Consider the following 19,640-nt stretch of genomic DNA (forward strand, 5'->3'; position numbering starts at 1 on the left):
AGGCCCCATTCAGATACTGGAAGCTGCTATGAGGTCTTCTCACAGCCTTATCTTCTCCAGTCTAAACAGCCTCAACTTTCTCAGCCTGTCTTTATATGGGAGGTGCTCCAGCCCTGGGGTTAAAAATTCTTACAGGATTATTTTCCATCTGCACCATGTATCTCAGCCTTCTTATCTATCACTTATGTAAGGTCAACTTCTGGCTGTGCCTAATTTTCATCTGATATCAAAGCCCTTCATTCATATTATAAAGTGCAATATCCCTCAAATGTTTTCCAGTTTGGAACATCGAACCAGGCTATGCTGCTGCAATACTGTCACCCTTTTAACTCTCAGCAATACTGTTGGGCATCTTTGCCTCCCCACAAGTATGTCCAAACCCACGCTCAGTTGATCAAAGTACTTCAGAGAGGTTCAGCCCTATTCTTGCCTAAACTACTATTATTAAAAATAAAAAAAAAAAAATCTACATTTATTTGAAAATATTATGTGCCCCTGTTGACTCATAGTACAAAAGAAGGAAGAAAACACAGATGAAACAAAATGTAAACCAACATGATAAAGATTACTTGAAATACTACTTTTTTTTTTATAAACTGAGAAATTCTATTGCACTAAAACTGGCATAAAGATAGAATAAGGCCACACAAGTTACAGCAGAGAGCAACCTATGGTGTGGATACACAGAATATTATCTGCTGTGAGTTATCTGTGCATTCATGCACATGAAGATCCACCAACCATTAATGCAAAGCACATTAATTCTCCCATGAAGGAAGAAAACCCTCGACACAACAAAGGACTCTTGCCTACCATTTTGTCCTTTTGGATGCTGAAAAATGAGAGAGCACAAACAGGTTTTTACAAGGTAGCAGCATGCCATAAATTCATACCTACTTCCTCTTATATCAGTATGCTTACACATCCCTCCTCTCATTAAAGTTAATCTAAACTATAAAGTAATTAAGCCAAGTTTGAATTCTGAGTTAATACATTCCTATGAATATTAATTGCTTAAATTCAGCTACACTTATTTTGAATGTGAGTTTTGACCTAATGGAATTATTAATTTGAACAACAATGTCTACACAGGAATTTAAATCAGTTTAACAAATCACTGTAATTTCAGCTCTTCAGGACAACCTCTGAGAACAGAAGAGCCTGGTGTGAGAAGGTGTGTGTGGGGGGGGATGCATTAAGCAAATGAACTGTGTATGTTGCTTAATTAAGTTGTGCCTATTTAGTTCTGCAGTGTAGAATTTAGTGGCCATATGAAAAATCAGATCTTTAATTATAGTTGGCATTTCAGAACCTCCTGCTTATTGCTACTTTCTTGCTAAAAAAAGTGACCTCATTCCTAAACTTGACACTGTTACAAACTGCAAACAAGCTTCTATTTGTTGGAAATTGTCTCACTAAAAATTCATTGTTTAAAACATTTAAATAGAATCAATCCTTAATGTAATAAGTTTCAGAGTCAAAAAACAGTCTTTTTGATTGCTGTCTTGTGGTAATTAGAATGAAAAGTCAGGATTTCTGGATTTTGTTCTGGCATTGCTTAGACAATTTTACATTCAAAACTCATTAATTTAAATGGAAGTACCACACAAAGACATAAAACAAGTGCCACTTTTGCAGCTGTGGATTCGCAACTATTCCAGCTCCTAAATGGGTATCGTCTACCTGCAAAATACTGTGCTCTAGTGTTCTACTGAAAACTGTAGTCACTGACTACACTCTTCAAATACAGGATACATCCTTTTCTCCTAAAAAAGGAACATGCAGCTAAAAGGCACTAGGTACACTATTACTGTATGACATCACTGAGATGATTCAGCTACAATATTTGCCAAGACAACACACTGCCTATGTCTCACCCACTTCCAGGAAAAAAAAAAAAAAAGAAACCCAAACCAAACAAACAAAAAAAATCCAAACAAGAAACAAACAACAACCAAAAAAAAACCCACAAAAAAAAAAAACACAAAACCTCATACACCAAATTTAAAAATGTGCATCCCAAATTTCCTTCAAAATAACATCTGCAACAGCTTCATGTAAACATCACCTCCTCTGAAATATTTTCTCCTCTTTGTTTAATGAGAGGAAGTGCTGCTATGCTGCTACATTTCCCTTAAGGTGTTGTGCAAGTCATGTATTCCTCTGGTAGAATCCTTTGCAATTCCAGAGATCACACAAAAGCCATTTCCCCCTCAATATTCTCAAAAAACAACATACTATTTCCTGGCTCATAGTTCCTAAATTCCACCTTCTTGAAGGAGTCGTATATCCCAAAGAAACATCTGCCTCCTTTGCTCCACTTCATGTGTACCTATTTTTTTCTTGGCTTTTGGTTTGCGTCCTCTTCCATCAACAACACGTCCTGGCTTCACACACAGCTGCAACCAGAAAATCCCCAGGTCCCACCTGCAGGGTCAGACCCCTCTACACACAAGCTTGCACATGCATGCATTGCCTTGGGCAGCAATTATCAATCACTAGATTGTTTGGTTGACAAAGGACTATTTAATGGCTCCTTCTGTTATCACAGTCATTTCACCCATACTTTTTTGGGTGCTTACCAATTGGCCCACAAAATGGAAGATGTAGGTGGATGGCAATAATTATCACCACTCAGAAAATATATACAAAAGAACATTTAAAGGGAAATCTGAGGAAAAATAAATGAACAATAAAGGTCAATTGTGCTACTCACAGAAACACTGTAGAGGCAAATTACTTAATGGCTTTTCTGCAACTGCTAACAGTCACACTATGCAGAGGTAGCTAACTAATCTTAACCTTTATTTCTGAAGCCTGAGAGACTGAATTCCCAGCTAGCAGTGTATAGAGTTTTCTTACTGCCAGTATCTGCATTCCATCCAGTTGTATCTTACCCAGTAGGTTTGTGAGCCACAGGGCCAAATCCTCTTTCATCGGCAACAAGTTGGCCTCATGTCTACTTGCAAGCCACTGACTGTACTGATGCATATCAGAGAGGCCAGGCCCACGTGCCTTGGGGCTCAGAGCAGTGCACATCGCTTATCCACTTGCTGTACCTGTTTTATTATATAGTAAAAAGAGAAAAAGAACAAAATATGCCATTATACCAAACAAAGTTTCATGGGTTCTGTTTTAAGAATTGTAGAAGATAACAACAGTAACTATGAGTCCAAGAAATCAGATGTCAGACAGACAAATGTGGATCTAACACATGCATACATCAAGGATGACTGAAGTTTTGCTTTGTTATGGATCACACTGCAGATGATTAAATTGTACAGATAATTGACAACTTCAACTGCACTTGCCAATCTACACGTTGCCAACACATAACCACATATTCTGCAAGGCATGATTAAAATCAAATAAAAATAAACATTTTATACAAAGCCAACAACTCACTGCAGTGCCTAATCCAATAGCCACTGAAAATAAATGGAAAGCTTCAGAGATTTTTGGATCAGGCCCAAGAAAAATGCAGGAGTAACTGAGTTACACTACTACAGCAAACTTAGTAGCAATTAACAAATGCCATTACCAAATGGAATCAGTTTATTCTACAACTTCAGAATAACATAAGAAAAAACTCACAGCAAATATATTTACTGAATAGCATTATTTCCTCAGAAAGCAGCACAACAGGTAGCACTTGTCACCCATGCCATCCACTTCCACCTTTAACACAAATACTCTGCTTCAGCCAGGACTTACCTGCAGGTCAAGTTTCAGTAAGACAACATGTCATGTATTAAATATTAGTTAAGTGTTGTGAGTCTTGCAGCAGCGAGAGACCTTAAACCCACTGGACCTATATCTTTGCTCCTGAAGGATTAATTCCTCCATCTGTGGCAGAAGCGTGCTAAGTAAAGAAGGTCATTTCTCTCTCTGGAAAAAAAACCTCAGACCTGGACCCTGATGCTCGTAGCAATGAGCCTACATACTTTCTTGCCTGGCTGGCTGTAGCCTGCTGAAATCCATCTCACTAACCAGCACTCCCAAGGTCTTAGATAGGTGGCACTAGACAGACAAACTGGGACAGACTTTATGGGAGGCCCATAAGCAACAGTTCTTTGCCTATTACGAACTGACTAATCTACACCAGCTCTAGTTACATACATCGACTGGCTTCAGCTTATGATATTATGCAAACATTGCTTCTATCTGTCCTTTGCATATCTTCCAAGTCAGGTAAGAGGCATTTGTGACTTGAAAAACAACAACAACAACAAAAAAAAACAAACTATTTGTTACACTATTCCCTTGTGGCCTGAAATAACAAGAATACTGAAAACAATTCCCTTACCAAAGAAAGAGGAAAATGTTTACTGAATGTAAAAAGAACTGCTTTTCCATAAAACTGGGCTGTAACCAACATTTCCAAACATATGAAAGTCTATTTGGGATATTTTAATGCTTACGTTAAAACACTCCAGCAGTTTTTAACCATACCCTGGGTAATTAAAGTCCTTGTTGGCAAACTCATCTGCCTAAGCTCTTGTTCAGAGTACCTCACCCCAAATCCTGAAGTTTGGCTTGCCCTTCGGATATACACAGCTTTTACTGCTAACACACTTCTTACTGAAATTGGACATTTTTTCAGCTATGGATGGGGAAAATAAAGATGAAAAAATACTTTATTCCCTTGTATAAACACAGATTTATTAATTATCAGTATATGTTATACTAAAAAAAAAATTTGTGCATCAAAGTTCCTTCAAAAGCAAAGGAGTTTAAGGCAGTCTAAAGTATGTAATTTAAGCAGAACCTTATTCTGAAAACTCTGTAAAAAAAACTTTGATTTATGATTTCATGGTTAATAAATCCAAATCATACAATCATACCTGTTCATTTGCAGGGGGTGGTGGAGGGAGGGGAAGGGAGTGGAGAGAGAAGGATTTGATTTGTGCAGAGCTAACAGCCTATCTGGAACATTATTCTCAAAATAGAGACCTTCAGACTAGATGATACTAATAGCTAAGGGATTACAATGCCAGTATGTGTAAGGTTGCTATTAGTCACTCAGAACCATGCACCTTAGTGCTTCAAAGCACTGCTTCATTTTGGATAGAAACAGAGGCAATATGGATAATTAGCATCACCTTGCCTTCAAAGGTTATATGGGAAAAAAACAAGTATAAATATCTCTGTCATATAATTTCTTTAAAAAAAAAAAAAAACAAAACCCCCACAGCTACTATTTTTCTGTCCGATTTCTGGATTCTAGCAACTCTGTTGATATGGTGAGAGCCAAAACTGAAACTAGTTTATTCTCTTGAATCACCTCTGAAACGATACTGACAATATGAAAAGGCAATAAAAAATTACTTATTCCTGAATGTTCATTTCATGCGCAAGACACAAGGTAAAAATACATCCTTTTGGGGCATCCATTTTTCAGTTTATTAATACCTATGTATCTAAATATTTAGGAAACAAAATCTTGCCATTTATTTCTTTTGACATACAAACTGCAAAAATATACCTGAAAAAAAAAAAAAAAAGCAGAGCCATTGTACTAAAGGAACCAGTCAGACACTGCACCACTTTACTGGAAATAATTTCACAGTTCATACATGCTTTGGGGAGGTGTGGGGGGTGGGGTGCGTGTTAGACTACATTACCCCTGGAGGTCCCTTCCCACCTACGTTATTCTCTAATTTTTTATTTCAAAGATGCACACAGGAATATCCACCATGGGACCCTATGCAGAGTCTGCCCTGCTAAGAATACTACACATGGCACATATACCGAGCTAGGCTGCGTTAAGAGGAAAACTATGGAGATGACATCTTTTTCTTCCATCTCAGGAAAGGCCCACCTACCTTATCACTACAAGACTACAAGCTCCATAGGGCACTTCAAATATGGAGATAATTAATAACCAATATAATATAATTAATAACCATTATAATATGCCTGACAGCCAGCCAGATTTGCTACTGGATGCTGCTATTGGTGGGGCTGAAGTAATTTGAAGGTCTGAAAGTTGTATTTCTTTAAGACCAGAGCAAAGACAGGGAAGGCTGCTGGAACAGCTACATGGAGGCAGTTTGGGTTTCCCCATCAGGCTGTGAAACAAGCCCTGCAGTCTGTTTATGCTTCAGGCTGATCTCCGTGGTGAGACAGCACAGAGGATTCAGGGATATGAGATGTTATTTCAGCTTGTCTCTAAAACACAAGCTGTCTTGAAATATATTACATATTGGCCTACCTCTCGTTTTGTAAAACTCAGCAACCAGGCTGTGTGAAAGTCTCAAAGAACTCCTGAAACTAATTAAAGGAAGAAAAGTGGGAGAACAAAGAGCTTGGATTTCAGTGGATGGATGGGTGCTTTAGTTTCAGAGTAACTGTGGCAGTAGGAAGAGAGAAGATACAGAGACAAGAAGGGTATTCTAACGTAGTTTTACTAGAACACAAGTTCGCAGAACAGGAAACTAGGAAAGATAAGGAAAGGCAAATAGGTGACAAAAATCTCTAGAAGCTAAAAAATTATTCCAGCATCTCTATACCAGGACTAGGTCCAAGATGCCTCAGGGCTGAAATACCTAAACTTCAGTAAAAACATTCATCTCCTTCATCAACTGTAATAGCCCATACATTAACTATTGAAACTTTCATCACATACTTTGTCACAGGATCTGTGACAAAGCTGAACTGGCTTAGGTGAAGGTGACAGAAGTTGGGTCCTGAGCTCCTTCAAGACCTCTTTGAAGAGTCAACCTCAAGTCAAGGCCAGGTTCTTGATTCTTTGCTCATATACCATCAACTTCACTTCCTTAAAATGTCACAATGTATTTATTTTCTGGTGAGCTGAAGAAGAGTTTAACAATTTATCAGTGAGTAATTTGGTCATATTTTTAACTTGCCAGGGAGGTAGACAGTGTTCAAGGCCACATCACCACAGCTGAGGCAAACCTCCGGCTCCAACTATTTCATCCTTTCCTTTTGGCAGGAATAAGGAATGAATTAAGTAGCCAAAAAAGACTGGTTTTCCTAATCTCACTACTTTCTAACAGCAACATCAGATCATCATATATATGGCTCTTTGAAACTAGCCAACACAAACACAACAAATATTTCACAGAATGTTACACTCCTTTATAAACTGTTCAGGCTGACATGATACGCAGAAGCATTTTCAAAACTTACCTCTGAATGACTTGCTCCTGAAAAAGCAACTTCTTCCCCCCACTATTCTGAATGTAGACAAGGAAAGGTCTTCAACTACTTTTCATTCTGTTTTGTCACAGGTCACATTTATGCAGCACAGCCTTTTTTTTTTTTCCACTTAAGTAAGAGGATGACATCTCAAATTCTCAGACTTCTTGTCTAACTGAAGAATTCAGTGTGGGATAGTTTACAGTACACCTAGTGACATGTAACAGACTCGACACACTAAAAGGCTGTATTTGCTTCTGCTTGCTCCTACCAAACACTGAAGTTTTTATTTTCCTTTACAGTAATACATTTAGTTTTCTGTGTATTGTAGCTCACAGCTTCTATTTTACCAGTGGTGTAACTTACGCTACCTGCTGATTGTTGTCAGTGATCATCAAGGGAAAGCAATGAGCATCAAACAAGTAATCTTCTGTAATTCCACTGCCTTTTGTTGGGGCTAACTGGTAGAACAAAAGGACTGAAGAACGATACACTCTGTACTCAAAACACACAGGAGGCAAGGACTGACCCAGAAAGCCAAAGTGGCTGCACACTTAGACACTCACAGTGGCAGATCCATGGATTCAATCCCATTTCCTATTCCAACCACCTTTCTTACCAAGTATGATCAGGAGGAATAAAAACATATATAGAAAAGTGTGTGTGTATGCACAGATACACATACACAGAAAAAGCAAGTTCCACCCTTTGAGATAATCATACAAAACATTGAGTTTTTACTCCAAATTACCCATTCAGTTCCAGGATATGGACATAGTGGTTTTCACTGAGTAGCTGCTGGCCCTGCAGTGCTCTCTGTATTACACGAGTTTCATTGTTGATGCAGCCTGCTTCCTAATTACTACATGAGTGTTATTTCCCAACCAAAAGGAGGCTTGAGAGCTCCTTTTAACTTGCTGCTAGATATGATCCTTCCAGGTCAGGGATGAAGAAGTCTTGCTCAGTCACTTGTTCTTGATGACTTGGTTTAAGAATTAGCATAGAAATTCAGTATTTAGTCCAACAAGTGTTTTTCTTCATATTTGTATTTAGTTACAAAAGATTAAAATCATGTTAAAAAGTATCTATAGAGGGGAAATAAGTAAATCATAAAGCACATGCAGAACTCTGTATAGAGACTCCTACACAACATAGTCTTTGCACCATATACCAGCTTGACTGTGACATTATGTGACAGACACTTGCTCTGACCCACCCAGGTACTGCCTCCTACCAGGCAAGCTAATCACTGGCTCTGTCCACCTGGCAGCCAAAACAGAGTTCTCCAGGACTGAAGATTTGCATGTGTGCCAATTCAGCATCCTACTTGCTCCACAAAGCTGGAACAACTGGCAAGAAGATGGCATAACTGTCTTGGACACCAAGTTCAAAGACTATTTCATAAAAACCTCATGGAAGATGATGGCTCTAAGCTTCTGAGCCTTTGTAATACCACTGAGGCAGTGCATCAGGTATCAGTTGCAGAAGAAACAAAACATCATGCACACAACTGTGTACATGTCACACAGTTTACTGTCAGTGGCAGAGACAGCAGACAGCAACTTAGGCAAGAGCAGCAAGAGCTTTTCTCTGAAAGAACTGGAACTTGAGTGCTAGACTGTACATTGGCTTTGACAGAGGGGTATCAGCTATAACTGCAGACAATCTCCTGCTGTCTTAGAGAGAAGGTAATGCTATTGGAAAGAAGCCATCCTGGAAAGAGAGGAGAGAAAGGATCAAAAGCCAGGATAGAGCTCATGAGTATCTGGCAAGGGTCTCTGCTGGATCTCCCTGCTAGTTCTAATCACCTCAAGCAGATGGAAAAGAACAGAACTTTTGAAATGTCACTGGAGTTTAAGTGGACTGTGTGAAACATTCATTCACTGGAACTGCAAGCTGGGTGCAAAAGAGGCTTAAATAAAAGACCCAACATTCATAAACTCATTATATTGCAGCAACAAAATACACATTTGTGCAAGTGGAACTGAGGCTGAACACAGCCTGGGACGTATACTTGCAATCACCACTTTCAGATCATCAAGTGCTAGTTTGACACACATAGCTGTGTCAAAAACCGATTTCAGTTTTCCTATATCAGTATTAGCATTTTTTTTTCAGATTGGGAGAGTATAGCATTAATCCACAGACTAGAGGTTGCTCTTGTTTTTCTACCCCTCACCCATATACATATGCATACACAAATATATATGCAGAAAGGAGAGGAAAAAAAAATATACATTAACAGCTTCCTTTGAGAGCCACAGGGGTAACTAACAACTTCTGCAATTGATATTTTTAACATCAGGAAACTGTTCCCTATGGTGAGATCTTCTAGACAGTGAAATCATTTCCCCAGGTGAAACCACGAAAGCTCCCCTCCTCAAAATCCTTAAAATGGAGGGGGGGGCAGGAGAAGCCAACATAAACAAACCAAAAAAAACAAGAAAGATAAAAAAAAAAGAAAAAAAAAATCAGAGACCCATCATTCACTGGTAGATGCTACTCAATTACCACCTTCAATTTCCAGTTTACTACAGAACAGTAATCACTCATTTTTCATTTTTACATATGTAAACACAAACACTTTCAAGCAAGTCAGCTACTATATGGCACAGCTCCTCCTCAAAAAGCTATTACAGAGCCTTCCCTTCCATAGGTGATTCTGACCTTCATCACACTAAATACAGGTATCTGTAACTTAGTTTTCTCACTGTCATAAAGCAGCAGGTAAAACATCAGCTCACAAATGTAGCAAACATATTTTTCTAAGGAAATTCAATTTTTCTAGTTATTTTATTATCCTTATAAACTATACCACAACCAATTTAGGCCAAGGTTTCTGGATCTTTCCCAGCTTGACTTGGAGCACACCGTATATGCTGGGAGCAGGGGGAGGGGCACTGGAAGGGAACCACCATCTGAAACTCATTAATCAATTAGAATTTTTAAGGGCTTACATCAAAATGCGATCTACACTGATAAAGTAAACTTTCATCACAAGAAGCCTTTGTCCTTTACATTATGAATATATGTGTTACAAATGTGTGCAGTACTTCAAGTGGAGGATGGAGAACCTTGGCCCAAGAGCTCAGTGATACTTTAGACCCAAAAGGCCCTTGGTCTGAGGCCAGAACAAAATGGAGTTAACCACACTTAAAAATCTGAGCTAATGACTGGAAGCCTAGACATTTGCAGGACTATGCCTAGAAGAAATAATCCTGTTGCCTTGATAATGTCTCCTCTACCAAAAGAAAAGCAAAAAGTCCTTCTCACTCAAACCAAAACAAAGCTTTAAGAATGTTCAATATTGATTTGCTCATAAAATTGTAACTCTTGGAAGCTAAGCCTGATTCCTAACACAGCCCAAAAACTTTGAAGTTGACATCTCTTTGCCTGGCTTTTACTGCGTGTTTTTCTGGCTAAGCAAAATAGCCATTAAAAACGAGTACAAAAAGAAGTTTCAACTTCTACCAGCTAGAAAAGGAAATATATATTTAAACTGATACATCATACAAGGAACACAAGCATGTCTCTTGCTGCAAGTACATTATGGAGGCAGTAGTACAAGCTGACTCTAAATCATCAGCTTTGCTTTTAATCATGAAGTTCTACTCCTAAATCCTGTCCTGAAATTAGTGTGAAGCTTAATTGAGAGGTGTAAAGTGGAGCTGAAGAAGTACTCTGGATAGCAAATGTGCCAATTTAAATAAGCCTGTGGGTAAAATAAACAGAGTGACCAAATAAGTTAATAGCCTAAAGTCAGTGTAAGAAGTTGAGAGTAGTATTGCCTCTTCCTCACCTCACCACCTCCATCTAGGGTTTGGTTGTGGTTCCAACTAGGGCACCACGGTATAATGCTGATCAGATGGCCTACGGTAACATATGATGTTAACTGAGGAACATCAGCTAATTTCCTATTAAATCACAATCCACATCACAAAACCATGACACTTGGCACCACATCTACTACACAGCGAGGAAACAATTCATAATTTAATACATATGGAAACCAAAGAATACTTTCTGTTGTCCATTTTTAATTTCCAAGTAACATCAGAAGCGTGCTGGAACTGCACTGGGGAACCTGCAGTGAACCCTTCCTGGTGCCCCAGGCACCCTTCTCCCCTAGAAGCTCACAAAACCAGTGGGCTCCACTGACAGCCATCATTGCAGGAAGATAGATAAGGAAGGATAAGCAAGGCAGCAACCTTCACTTCTTACACAAAAGCACTACTGAGTAAGAACAGTCCTCTTACAGTCAAACTCTACCCTCCTGAGATGTCAATCTAAAACCTGAAGAAGAAAGCAACAACCTGAAAGGGCGGATTTCGGTGTGAGAGAGGGTCTCCTCCCGCCGGCCCTTCGGACCCAGCAACCCAGGGGTACGCAGAACAAGCCTGAGATTGAGGAGACGGATGCACAGACCAAGTAGGAGCCCCCGTGAAAGCTGGGCTGGAAGCGCTCACACCGCCTCGCAGGAGGACCTCCCCCCCCATCTCTCCCCGAAAGTCCGGCAGCCGCCCCCCGTCTCACCCACCGCGGAGCCCGGCTCTGCGCGGCGCCAGAACGCGTCCGTCCGCCTCGGGACCCCTCTGCTGTAAGGCTAAACTAGTAATGGCTTTGCCATCAGTGCTGGAGGGGCTGCTCCCAGATCTGCCCCTTGGGGGGCAGGACCAAGCACCACACGCCACGGGATGGGCCCCAGGAGCCAACCGATCGCAGGGCTCCACCATGAAACCCCGCAGCCTTCAGAAAGCCGTCCCGATACCCGCAACGCGGTGCCCGCCGCTCCCGGGGGAAGTGAAAGGGGTGGGGGAAAGACACAAAAGTACCGACTCCACAGCGCAGAGCCGCCAGGCACTCACCTTCCCGCTCCGCTCCCCAGCCCCTTTCACTTTAACCCTACCGAACGCCCTCAATTTAAAGGAGCTCGAGCTGCGAGCTCCGCCGGGGCGGGCAGTGCTCAGCTCGGGTCCCGCTCCCGGGGCCGCACTCACCAGCCCACCGCCGCCGCGGTCCCCCGGAGCGGAACAGACGGGCAGCAGCCGCGCTGCCGCTCCTCATGCTTCTGTCCGCTCCGAGCGGGGCTCGCCTGGGGAACCCCCGGGTTGTTTTGTGTTGTGGTTTTTTTTTTTCCTTTTCCTTTTTTTTTTTTTTTTTTTCCCGGCTGTCCCATATTTCAGCAGCCACCGAGCGCGAACGGAAGTGCAATACTTACTTTTTTTTTTTTTTTTTCCTTTTCAGAGGGGCGGCAGAGGCAGTTTGCACTGATTCACCCTTGAAATCCTGAGATATTGTGTTACAGCCCTTGGCAGCAAGCTGGTGCTTGGGTCCGTTTCTCTGTTATTGTTACTCCCTTTCTAAGACTCCTGATTGTAGAATAAGGAAAAAAGAATAGTAAAAGGAGAAAGGAAAAATTCTCATCCAAGATAAAACTGTCTTTTTCTTTGACTAGTTGTCTGGGGATTGTTTTTAACACTTTACAGCACAACTTTGTCACGTTGCACACACACACACACCCACACCCCCCCGACAGCTAAAAGAACAGCTTTGGGAACTCTGATTTATCACATCTATCTCCAAAAAAATTTCATATCACCTTGTAGTGTATTTAAGTAGAGAAGTTCTTCCCTGTGAGGGTGGTGAGGCCCTGGCACAGGTTGCCCGGAGAAGCTGTGGCTGCTCCATCCCTAGCAGTGTTCCAGACCAGGCTGGACAGGGCTTGGAACAACCTGGTCTAGTGGAAGGCGTCCCTGCTGGTATGTTTTGTTGCTGCCCGTGGCAGGGGGCTGGAACAGAATGAGTTTTAAGGTCCTTTCAATGATTTTTCCTGTTCTATGACCTAAAAAAGTATGCTGCTCAGAAATTAAGCATTCTTATATTACTTTTTCAGGATGGTGATGGGTAGAGGGTTTGCTCCTTCTTGTACATTTGTGTTTCATTTGCCAAGTTGACTCTTCAACCCTTTTTCTTTCAGCCATTTTATTCTCACCTTATGTCCTTTCTGTGACATCTCAGCATTTTGTTAAACGCCAGAGGTAACCTACTCCAACTGTTTATTCACTTATTCCCTGCACAGCGAAGCCCCTTTCATGAATCCAATAGCGGGAAACAGATGTTCAGACTTCTACTTCTTCTAATGCATGCATGTAGATTGTCTGGTTGAGTTTACTAATGGTATCATGTTAGCACTTTCCAGGAGAGTGCTCCAGTCAAACAGCACACTGATTTTTTATCTTTCACAGAATATATCCACTTAATTAATTTGTTCTACCCAAAGCACATTATATGTAATTACTCTAAAAGAATTGTTTTAACCTGATTGCTGAAGAGCACATCAAGCTGACCCTTATTTTTTATTTACATTCATTTCTTTTGTACTCTGATCTGCTGGGAAAACTTGATTTGCACAATTAATGCTGGGCTATTTCTCAGTAATTGCACTGTAAGCAAATTCCTGTTCTCTGAGTAGCAGATGTTCAGTTCTAGCCAATCAGAATACACACATCTTTCCTTCTTTATTGTATTCCATACTCCTATTATGCTGTTCTGATGGACTATTAACTGCTGCGATGAGTGCTATTTCAATGAGAGCACTTTATCAGCATGCCAAAGTATTTAACTAGGATGAGCTCTAGCCATGTACTATGTGACTAACAGCACAGAATTAAATGAACTCCTAGTTTTGTTCTTGTTAGCAAAATTCAGATGCCCTGGGCATGGTATTCTTTGGCTCATCCAATTTCTTGGACACTAAGAAAAAAAAAAAAGGGAGAAAAAAAGCCCTCAGAGATCTTAAAAATCCACTGCAGGGAATCAGATGCTGAGCTGATGAGCAGATTCCTGTATACACTTCATTATCTTACACAGGTTTTAGCTGACTTTGAGAAAGATGGTTTTGGTTTGTTTGTTTTTTTTTAAATAACGAACAGCAATTTAAATCCAGTTCATGTGTCACCTCAGTATAAGAAGAAGCTTGAGATGAGAAGACCAATTCTGTTACGGTGTCCTCTACACCTAAAAGTCTTGCCCCTTTATAAAGAAGTTAGAATACATTCCCCTAAGCACCAATTACATTTCCATTAAAAGCTTCTCAAAGGTCATGTGTCCTCTTCCAGTTACAAGTTCCCTGCTTAGGAGCAATTCCACACAGGGAGTTAAGCTGAGGTTCTTTGAGCTATCATGTAAAAAAATCCTAGATGTGCATTTGCATATGTACTGGTGGAAAGCTTGTCAGCCCACACCTGGAATGCTGTGTTCAGTTTTGGTCCCCTGCTAAACAAAAAAGACATGGACAGGCTGGGGAGGATCCAGAGAAGAACCACAAAGATGATCCAAGGACTAGGAAGCCACATGAGGAAAAGCTGAGAGAACTGCTTTTGTTCAGCCTAGAGCAAAGAAGACTCATGGGAGACCTTGTAACCATGTTAAAATGGTGGCTACAGAGGAGATGTTTTTACAAGGAGTGACATGGAACAAACAAGGGGTGATGGGCATAAGTTACTCCTGGGAAGATTCCAGTTAGACACGAGGAAAATTTTTCACAATCAGAACAATCAGCTGCGGAAAAATAGCTCTTCAGAAGCAGTGGTTTCTCCAGCACTGGACCCTTTTAAGATTCAGTTGGACATCATGCTGGGACATCTTCTCAAGACTGTGATTTTGCCAAGAAAGGCAGGAGCAGATGATCCTTGAGGCCCCTTCCAACCTCGTATTCTGTGACACTAGTATTAGTAGTCTTTGCTTCAATTTCTCTTCCCATTAAATTACCCCCTTTGTTATTGGACTTTGTCTGAGAATATTTTGTTGAGTTTCTATTTATATTTAACCCAGTTCTGCCTCTGATGTCACCCACAATGAAACTTCCTTTAACAGTAATGAAATCAGATGAGGACTTTTTAATACCTGGTTTATAAGAACTAAATTATTAGCAGTTATTCCAAATCTGAGAGTGCTGAATATAACTACAGATATAGCTTCCAATCTCTTCTTACAGTCCTATGGACTCATCTCAAAGTCTTCATAACTTCATCATATCTGCATTGAAACTTTCCCACACCAGTCTATACTTCTCAGCAACATAATCATAATATTGTACTGATGGGGGGGGGGGGGGGGGGGAAGTATTTCAACAGGCTTGCTAGTGATCAGATACATCTAAATGAAAATGCTAAGCTAACCCAGCAGCAAATATGTGGCATATAGAGGTATTGCTGTACAGAGGGATCTATGTGAGTCAAATGTCTTCCTTCCTTACTGGCTATCTATCTAGAGAAATACAACAATTTCATAGAACTTAGACACCGGAACAACTTCTGTAGTCCAATTTAGGATCCTGTATCCATGTCAAAATCCTATAAAGCAGCAGAGTCTTTGGCCATCTCAAGTTCAGCTCTACTTTTCTCGCCTTGCTCTTTCCATGAAGTATAAAAAAGGCAGATAATTAATTCTAACCTATTTGAAGTAACGCACTTTCACAAAACACACAATTTGTAATAAACTTGCCTCTGTAACAACAAAAATTGCACGTTTTGTGAATGTGCCTTATTTCAAATAGATTGTAAAGGGAGAGACACACACTGGTTCTTCTAAGCAGAAAGCAGGCGCTCACTTAGGTTTCCAAGTTTGATGTTCTTTCCGTACCAACTTCACATAGTTCTCCTTGCCCTTGTCCCTGTGTTTCCAACATGGCTTTTCAGCCACCCCTACAGCTTTATGCATCAACATTTCAAATGATTTTTCCTCAGAAGCTATTGTTGAGATACTACGTCTATTGCTATTCTTTTCCAGTTTTTTTTTTTTCTCTGAAACACTCAGTTCAAACAGTCAATCTTATACCTTAGGGAATGCTTTCAGTCCAACATTCCTTTTCATTCTTCTATTAAAATGGCATCACTGAAACGTTCCTAATGGAAAGAACACCATTCCCTCTGCACTATATTATATTGCCAAATGAAACAGGGTGAATGCCAGCTCATTTAATAAGTTATTTCTGTCTCTTGGGGGTTGGGAGATTCAGTTCTTTTTCCCAGCCCTGCAAATTCATCTGTTGTATGAGTTTTATCAATTCACTATTTCATTTTTCCCACCTGTAAAATAGGCATATTCATAAAAACCTTCTTGTAAAGTAGTCTGATGTTAATGAACAGTGAGAACTGTATAAAGATGGGCTCAACTTATTAATTCAATTTGTAAAAGAGTCCTGCACACATTTCCCTTCTCTTTCCTTCTTCCTTATCTCACAAACCACATACCTAGTAATATGTTATTAGAGAAGGGAAGTACAGTGATTTGGGAATCATCTTGGCTCTAATTATCACTTGCTGTCACAACCAAACAAGAAATCTGTATGTGATCTTGAGAAAGTTACTTAATCTTTTGGATGTGTCAGACTTACAATCTACAAGACGATTATTAAGTAGATCCCATGAGGGTCGTAAGGTAGGGGACACCTTTTCAGCATTTTGATATCACAGACTGAGAGTTCAACGCAGATGGTAACCATTGCTTTTTTAATATATTACCTCTTGCTGTGAAGAAGTTGCTCAATTCCAGTAATCTCTGTGACATTATTCTTCATGTAAGGGCATGTTGTTGAATGGCAGTTTCCTTCAGAAGAATCTCCAGTTCACAGCATTACAATATCAAATGTGATAGAGGTATTTATAATTGCTGACCAAAACCAAGCGCTTATATTTTTAGTATGTTTCTTTCAGACGAAAAATGCTTTCTTAAGTCTTTACATTTTTCATTACCATTTTGCACACGTTACTTCAGCACCTGCAAGCACAGATTATCCTTGCCTAGCTGATCTTTCTTTCCACTGGGAATAATTATTTATCCTTGCCATTAACTATACCAATGTCAAAATAAGGAGGTGATTTTGTTCAACAGGTTTCTTGCTCAGAATAAAAGCAAAGTATCATTGCCAAGTGCACACTGGTTTTCCTCTAGGGAGGAGCCTGACATATCTCTGTTTATGCTGCAGACTATGCCTTGGGCATGTTTTCCTAATTGGGGCTGGCCGAAACTGTTCTGCTTTCCTGCTGCCTGTCATAGGCTGAATTACAAACAACAGGGAGACCGGTTACCAGCTCTCTTCATTAATGACACGTGTTGCTGAAACACATTGAGAGAATTTGAGCAAGATCAAATTTCAGACCAGCCTTTAAACCAGATGCCCCAAAACCAATAATGAGAAACCTAGAGATAGCTTGTTTTTCTGGTTTTTGTTTGTTTTTTTTTTTTTTTTTTATGGTCTGTTTTTTTTTTTTTTTTTGGGGGGGGGGGGTTGGTTGGTTGGTTTGTTTTTGTTTGTGTTTTTTGGGCTGTTTTTTTGGGGGAAGGGGGTTAACCTTGTGAACATTATACCCATGCTTGCAAATAAGTCCAGGGTCAGAATTTCAGTATTAAATATTATTTAGTGTGATCTTAATTAATACATTGGTTTTTCTTCAACCATCACAAGTCCAAAGAGCCCACAGAATAATAAAAAAATCAAGAAATAATGCAACAAATGTGGAAAGAAGAAAACCCACTTGTGCAAAATATCATGGACCTGGTAAATGAGAATAAAGAACAAAGTAGGCCAAACAGATGAGTTATCTAAAGGATATGATAGCAGGAGATACTCAATTGCTGGTAATTCCAGATGGAATTCACTACTAAATACTGTACTGTGTATCTGTGGCCCTCAGGTTTCATTTGACAAAAAACAAGATGGGAAAGACAGTAATTTGAAACTCTTCAGTCTTAGTATATGCAAGTGCTAGGGTCTAAATCCATCCAAAGGATCTCTCCATTTCCATCCTAGTAGTTATGCATGTGATGTTTTGATCTGTAGGAAAAAAATGTACACAAACATATACAGTGATCTACCAAGACATAAACTGGTGATACACATCATCTACTGTAACATTCACGAAGGCTTACTGGATAAAAATTCTGACTTTCAAAGGGTAACTTTAATTTTCATTACTCTAATAATAAACCCCAGATTATTAACCTAATAATAAGTATGGTAGAACACATGATCCTATTTTTTAGTGACAAACTGAGTTCACTGGCTGCTTCTTCATGAAATGCTATAAAAGGCAGAGACTGGGAGAAATGCTGATAAAGCCAGGAGATTTTCACTGCTGTGGAAGTGGAGCAGACACAAAGAATGCCAGGCCCACAATGTGTAAATTGGGAGGGTTGGGGGGGGGGGGGGGGGGGGGTGGGGGAGAGTCTGGAATATCTCTCCCTGAAAAGACAGTGAAAAATAAAATCTAACAAAGACTCACAGTTTTGCAGAGTTCAACAAAACTATCCCCAGGGATTTGGAACAATTCCATGGATTTCACAGAACATGGCAGTAATTTCTATACAGACCAGTTACAACTGACTGGGTATGTTCAGAGAGCTGTTAAGAACTGGGCCACTGAATCACTCTGGGAACAAATATAATGGGAAATCCATGACCAGGTCTGACAGATTCAACTTCATGTTTATGTCCATTAGTATTATAACTAGAGGAACAATTGGAACAGGACTTAAGTCACTGTTTGTATTTTCCTAACTAAAACAACATGTAAGGAAATAATGAAATAACATCCATATTGTTATTTTTGACCAATATCTTTGTCAGTACTTCCCAACAAGCTAGTTAATTAAAATTACCTGAGATAGTGATGCATTAGCCATAGTAGCAAGCTAGGCAGAATGCATCTATTTGCAGAACAAATTACCTAGACCCAATGTGCTGTGTATAACTTGAACCTTACATGTTTAGTATTAAGCCTAAATACACATGTTGAAATCATTCCCATCTGAAAACTTTTCCAAAACTGTAAAAGAAAAGGACTTGGAAACCAGGAAGCACAAAATGCTATTAGAAACAGTTATATAGCCAGAGAAGCAAACAACAAAACATGTAATGTAAGCAAAAGGAGAAACAAATAGTTTCCATCTGGCTATCAACCCATTCTCAGCCTACTGTCTGAGGAACCACTGCATCCTACCAGGCAGTCTCTACATTTCCAATTCTTCGTCTTCTGCAGTTCTTCCCAAACCAGCAAGAGAAAGGGTGATTTTGAACCAAGCCATGTATCTCCACCTTGTCAACAGGACAGGGACTGACAAGGCCCTGCCTTCTTTTCCAAGTCTCAATAGATTGTCAGGGAAGAAGAGTTCAAACCAGTGCATATCTATTCAAACTAATGAGAGAAGGTTCCAAATATTTAAATGGAAAGCTGGAAAGTGCCTTCCTTGAAGTCAAATCTCCCAAATTCTCTGCTTAAAGGTTTGTTGATGTAGAAGTAACCCTCCTTCCTCAATATTACTACAGAATTAAAATACTTTTTGAAAAATCTTTTGAACAAATGTTTCACTTTTTAAATCTTTAAAATATTTTAATTTAAAATTTTCAGTTAAAGGTTAAGTCAAAAATATTAACCAAAACATAACTGTTTTACCTGAACTAACATTTTGATTTCTTC

The 19,640-nt window shown here is 39.8% G+C and overlaps 2 protein-coding genes across 7 annotated transcripts in view; both read right to left on the minus strand.

Annotated features, from left to right (window-relative positions):
* Nucleotides 1-12,278, minus strand: part of GAS2 (growth arrest specific 2) — a 90,224-nt gene extending 77,946 nt beyond the window's left edge. For 2 of the 6 annotated variants that reach the window (XM_062607253.1, XM_062607258.1), the window contains exons 1-2: nucleotides 12,027-12,278; nucleotides 2,898-3,059 (exon numbers count right to left, since the gene is read on the minus strand). In XM_062607253.1, the coding sequence (XP_062463237.1) occupies nucleotides 2,898-3,039 (142 nt within the window). In that variant the 5' untranslated portion in view covers nucleotides 3,040-3,059; nucleotides 12,027-12,278. Of the gene's footprint in view, nucleotides 1-2,897; nucleotides 3,060-9,828; nucleotides 10,007-11,474; nucleotides 11,497-11,698; nucleotides 11,857-12,026 lie in introns of those variants that run through there. The other 4 variants (XM_062607254.1, XM_062607255.1, XM_062607257.1 and 1 more) reach the window with 4 other exon arrangements.
* ANO5 (anoctamin 5) overlaps nucleotides 1-19,640 on the minus strand; it is a 315,349-nt gene that overhangs the window by 49,336 nt on the left and 246,373 nt on the right. The window lies entirely within an intron of this gene.

The sequence above is a fragment of the Pezoporus occidentalis genome, unplaced genomic scaffold, assembly GCF_034315485.1.
Source record: "Pezoporus occidentalis ecotype Australia unplaced genomic scaffold, CSIRO_AGI_Poc_V1 ctg121, whole genome shotgun sequence".
Lineage (NCBI taxonomy): Eukaryota > Metazoa > Chordata > Aves > Psittaciformes > Psittacidae > Pezoporus > Pezoporus occidentalis.